The sequence below is a fragment of the Terrapene carolina genome, unplaced genomic scaffold (assembly GCF_002925995.2).
Source record: "Terrapene carolina triunguis isolate 2854851 unplaced genomic scaffold, T_m_triunguis-2.0 Scaffold26101, whole genome shotgun sequence".
Classification (NCBI taxonomy): Eukaryota; Metazoa; Chordata; order Testudines; family Emydidae; genus Terrapene; species Terrapene triunguis.
Genome location: NW_020690452.1, coordinates 1 through 5,404, shown reverse-complemented (window position 1 = coordinate 5,404; position 5,404 = coordinate 1). Strand labels below are relative to the sequence as shown.

Below are 5,404 nucleotides of genomic sequence, written 5' to 3'. Positions count from 1 at the left end.
GGCTGTGGGCGGGGGCTGGGCAGGGGGTCGCTCACCCCCCCTTCCCCTCCCCCGCAGGAAGCTGGGCGACGGGCTCTTCCTGCAGTGCTGCCGGGAGGTGGCGGGCGGCTACCCGGAGATCGCCTTCGACAGCATGATCGTGGACAACACCACCATGCAGGTGAGAACCCTGGCGTCCGGGCCTCCCCCCCCCCCCCCCCCCCGGGCGGCACCCCCCCCCCCCGCCCCCCCCGCCCCCCCCCCCCCCGGCCCTGCGCCCCCCCCTTCCCCCCTGCGGCCCCCCTCGCTCACGGTCTCGAAGACGGCGAAGTCCCTCCCGTAGTTGGCGCCGGGCACCAGCCCCGGGCCCCCGACCAGCCCTGCGCACACGTTGTTCACGATGTTCCCGTAGAGATTGGGCATCACCATGACGTCGAACTGCTGGGGGCGGGACACCAGCTGGGGGGAGAGCGGGGGTCAGGACGCCGGGGTTCTCTCCCGGGGCGGGGGGGGGGGGGGCCCGGACGCCAGGGTTCTCACCTGCATGGTGGTGTTGTCCACGATCATGCTGTCGAAGGCGATCTCCGGGTAGCCGCCCGCCACCTCCCGGCAGCACTGCAGGAAGAGCCCGTCGCCCAGCTTCCTGCGGGGGAGGGGAAGGGGGGGTGAGCGACCCCCTGCCCAGCCCCCGCCCACAGCCCCCCACAGCCCGCAGACCCCGCGGCCCGGCACCCACATGATGTTGGCCTTGTGCACGGCGGTGACCTTGGCGCGCCCGGTGTCGCGGGCCAGCCGGAAGGCGTAGTCGGCGATGCGCAGGGACCGCGCCTTGGTGATGATCTTCAGGCACTCCACCACGCCGGAGACGCTCTGCGGGGCAGGGGGCGGGGTCAGGACGTGGGGGGCGGAGACCTGAGCCCCACGGAGGGGAGGGGCACGGCTCAGGCTTCCCCTCCCAAACGGGGCAGGGCCCAAGGTGGAGCCAAGGCACCAGGTGAGCACAGATCCCAGGGGGGCTGGGGCCCCCAGGGGCTGGGCGGGAGCTCCTGGGGGCAGGGCTTCCAGGGGGTGGGTGGACCTCCCAGGCAGTGGGCAGGGCTCCCAGGGGCAGGACCCCAAGGGGACAGAGGCGGGGCTCCCATGGGGTGGGCAGGGGAAGGGGCGGGGCTCCCAGGGGCAGGACTCCCGGGGGACAGAGGCGGGACTCCCAGGGGGTGGGCAGGGGCAGGGGCGGGGCTCCCAGGGGCAGGACCCCAGGGGGTGGGCGGGGCAGGGGCAGGGCTCCCAGGGGCAGGACCCCAGGGGGTGGGCGGGGTAGGGGCGGGGCTCCCGGGGGGCGGGGCCCCAGGGCGGCACCTCGTGCTCCAGGCTGCTGTACTCGCCCTCCGTGTTCTCGCGGACGATGAGGATGTCGATGTCCCGGTGCCGCGTCAGCACCCGCGGGAGGCTCTGGCAGTGAATCACGTTGGCGTAGAGATCCAGGCTGGTGCTGGGGGGGACAGGGTCAGAGCCCCCCCCGGGATGGCCGGCGCCCCTCACTCCCAAACCACAGCCTCCCCCTAAGCTCCGCAAGCGCCCCTCACTCCCAACCCGGGGCCCCCCCAAGCTCCGCAAGCGCCCCTCAATCCCAAACCACAGCCTCCCCCCAGCTCCGCCGGCGCCCTTCACTCCCGACCCGGGGCCCCCCCAAGCTCCGCAAGCGCCCCTCACTCCCATCCCCCACCCCCCGGCACGTAGCCCCGCTCACCGCAGGATGTTGTTCCGGGATTTGTGGGACGGGGGCAGGTTGTGGTTGGTCTCAATGTTTCCTGTCAACCAGAAACGAGTTAATCCCCGAACGCAGGAACCCAGACCAGACGGGGACCCCGCGGCCCCTCAGTGCGGGGCTGGGTACCCAGGGACCCCTCAGTGGGGGCAGGGGGCTGGGGACCCAGGGACCCCTCAGTGGGGGCAGGGCAGGGGGCCGGGGACCCCTCAGTGCGGGGCAGGGGGCCGGGGACCCAGGGACCCCTCGGGGGCGGGGCAGGGGACCCAAAGTGCGGGGCAGGGGACCCCTCGGGGGTGGGGCAGGGGACCCAGAGTGTGGGGGGACACCAGGCCCTGCACCCCCGGCTTCCTGCGATTCCCCGCGACTCTCAGCCAGCCAGTAAAGCAGCAGGTTTATTTAGACGACAGGAATACGGCCCAAGACAGGTCTTGCAGGCACAGATAACAGGCCCCCCCCCCCCCCCCCAATGAGGTCCATCTATGGGTCCCAGGGCACCACAGCCCCATTGGGGGGGCAGAGCCCCGTCTAGGCTCCCCTCCATTCCACCAGCCAGCTCCTGAAACTCCAACTCCCTCCAGCGTCTCACCCAGCCTCCCCCCAGCTCCTCCCCCAACCTTTGTTCAATTCCCGGGCAGAGGTGTCACCTGGCCCCAGCCCCCTCCTGGGTCCCTCCAGGCCCGTCTCCCATCCCCCAATGCAGCCCCCCAGCCAAACCCCCCTGCAACCTTCCCCGGCCCACACTCCCCACCCAGCATTCAACCACCACATTGAGAACAGGCCCAGTTCGCCACAGCAGGGCCGGGGACCCCTTGGGGGCGGGGCCGGGGACCCCTCCAGCACCGGGACAAACCCTTCAGGGCGACGCGGTTTCGCCGGATGGCCATGATCGCGTTCTGAATATCGTCCTCCGCCGCGTCCGAGCTCACCCGGACCTCCTCGAAGTCCACCGGGACGCAGGCCTGCCTGGGGGAGGGGAGAGAGACAGGACACCTGGGTTCTCTGGGAGGGGAGTTAGACCCTTGGCTGGGTTTCCACGCTCTCTGGGTCAGCACAGGGGGCAGCTGCCCCCATCCCCCCCCTACCTGAACACCTCCTTCACGTGCAGCATCAGCTCCGGCCCGATGCCGTCACCCGGGATCATGGTCACGGTGTGACGCCCCCCGTACTTCGCAGGAGGAGGCTGCGGGAAGAGGCGGTGTGAGAGAACCCAGGAGTCCGGGCTCCCAGCACCCCTGTTCTAACCCCCCAGCCCCCACTCCCCTCCCTGAGCAGAGAACCCAGGAGTCCGGGCTCCCAGCCCCCCTGCTGTAACCCCCCCGCCCCCCCCCCCCCCCCTGCGCCGCGCCCCCGGGCCGGGGGCCCCCCCCCCCCCCCCCCCCGCCTGTTCTAACCACCAGCCACCACTCCCCTCCCAGAGGCAGGGAGAGAACCCAGGAGTCCGGGCTCCCAGCCCCCCACCCCCGCCTGAACCTGCCTCCTTCCCTCCCACTGGCCCCCCATTGTACCCCGCAGTCTGGGAACAGTACTCACGATGGGAGTGTGCTGTGGGTCGCAGGATGCACAGACGGGGGGGGGGGGGAGAGAAGGGGGTTAGTACAGCTCAGTGGGAAGGAGGCTGGGTCGTGGGGGACGGGGGCCCCCCCGGGACACCCCCTTCCTTCGGGGGAGGGGTCTGAAGCTAAGCCCACAGGCCACGGTACCCCCAGGTCACCCCAATCCTTGACCCATTCCCAGCCAGCCCCCCCCATCCTGCCCCCCAGGGAGCCGTGGGGCCGCCTAGCGTCCTGCGGCAGGGAGTTCCCCAGGCCGACCGGGCGTGTCCCTCCGTGGGGATGGGGGTCACGACCCCGCAGCCGGCCCCGCCCCGCTCGCCAAGCCCCGCCCACGGGCAGAGCGGGGGGCCGGGGGGGACTCACTGACGTCATGGTCCTCCGCTCGGCTCCCGGCACCTGGGGGAGAACAAGGGGGGCAGGTTAGAGCCGGGGGGGGGGGGGGCCCGGACGCCTGGGTTCTTTCCCCAGCTCAGGGGCGGGGGTCACTCTTGCTCGCCCCAGAGGATGCTGGGAACTGGCCCCAGGGATTGGCGTCTCTCTAGCGCCCTCTGCGGGGCTGAGCGAGGTCACCCCCTTCCATCCCCCGCCCCCGCTGGCTCAGGGGAGCCGCAGCCAATCAGAACCGGCCGCTTCGCTGTGTCCCGCCCACTCGGGGAAGCCGACCCAATCAGCAACAACCGCAGGTGACGAAGACCAATCGAAAGAAACTCACCAGCTTGGCCCCGCCCCACTCTTTGGAAGTGCCTCTTTCCCGCCCCCTTCAGGCGTCTCAACCAATCAGCTCCGCTCTGATCGATCAAGCCCCACCCATCCCCTACGCGTAGTCCAATCAGAAAAAAGCCTCTGACTCTCCCCCCGCCCATTTCCATCCTCGCCCAATCAATCAAAGCTGGTGGGCCCACCCCCTCTCCAGACGCAGCCAATCATAGCCTCGACTCCTGATTTGTCCCGCCCTCCTCCGGCGTCCTGTCCAATGAGGAGGCCGCTGCGCCACCCTGCCCCGCCATTCCACTCCCTCTCATCCAATCAGGAGCTTCCCCCGCGAGTTGAGCCGGGCCCGCCGGCCGGTCCTCCCGCCGAAGGCCCCCCCCGCGCGCCCCTGCTCACCGGACGGGGCGCGAGCAGGGCCACTCTCCACAGCTGCCTCGTCGCCATCAGAGCCGCAGCCATGGCAGAGACGCGGGACCAACGCGCGCCCGCTCCCGCGAGAACTAGTCAGCGAAATCCCGCGAGAGCTCCGACCTGGAATTCTCGCGACGTCTCGCTGAGGAAAACTGGCGTGCGCAATGAGGCAATGCCGCGCCTATTTTCCGCGAGTCGTCAGCGCCATATACATCCCGGCGGCCATTTTGTATCATCAGGTTGGGGGTTATCTCGAGACGTCCTGAGAGACGCATGCGCATTGACGGCCCTTTGGCTTGTTTCTCGCTCCTCGGGGGCAAATAAGTCTCGGCGGCCATTTTGTCCCTGGAAGTGTCTGTGATGGGTAGGGAGGCTTCGCGAGAAGGCGGAGCGCACGTGCGCACTGATGGGGCCGCGCCTTTTCTCACTCGCGGGTACGCAAAATAAGTCTCGGCGGCCATTTTATTCCTGAATCTCCGTGGAAATCTCGCGAGCGCTAGCTCGGCGCAGGCCCCGTGGTCACCCAGCGTCCCTTCTCGCTCCGCCCCGCGCTAGATAAATCCCGGCCGCCATTTTCTCTCCCCGGGAGCGCTAAGGCCACGTCCGCTCTGGGTCACGTGGCGCGTTGGGGGGCGCTGCTGATTGGCTGGCGGCGGAAGGCGCTTTCCCGACACCCTCCGCGGCGGTGGCCCCGGTTCTTCGGCCACGGGCGGCGATGGCGCTGGCGGGGATCGCGCTGCTCCTGGCGGCGGCGGCGCTGGGCGGGGCCAGAGGTACCGGACCCCGCCCCCGCCCCTGGGAGCCACCGCGGGGCGCCGGGCGGGGGGGCGGTAGCGCTGTGGGGGCGGGGCCAGAGGGGGCGTGGCCGGGGATCTAGGGGTCTGGGGGCGTGGCCGCGCTGTGGGGGTGGAGCTACAGGGGGCGGGGCCGGGGTCTGGGGGTGGAGCCAGAGAGGGGGCGGGGCCGGGGTCTGGAGTGGAGG

General features: G+C 70.8%; 1 protein-coding gene across 1 annotated transcript; it reads right to left on the bottom strand.

Moving 5' to 3' along the window:
- Window positions 1–291: 291 nt before the first annotated feature.
- On the bottom strand, window positions 292–3,440 carry IDH3G (isocitrate dehydrogenase (NAD(+)) 3 non-catalytic subunit gamma; the record flags this gene model as incomplete). The annotated part of the gene is made up of 8 exons (XM_029914012.1): window positions 3,278–3,440; window positions 2,830–2,927; window positions 2,598–2,710; window positions 1,727–1,787; window positions 1,336–1,468; window positions 716–849; window positions 520–622; window positions 292–438 (listed from the first exon to the last, which is right to left on the bottom strand). Coding segments are annotated over exons 2-8 (750 nt in total), but the record flags the coding sequence as incomplete, so codon positions are not given.
- Between the last annotated feature and the right edge of the window lie 1,964 nt (window positions 3,441–5,404).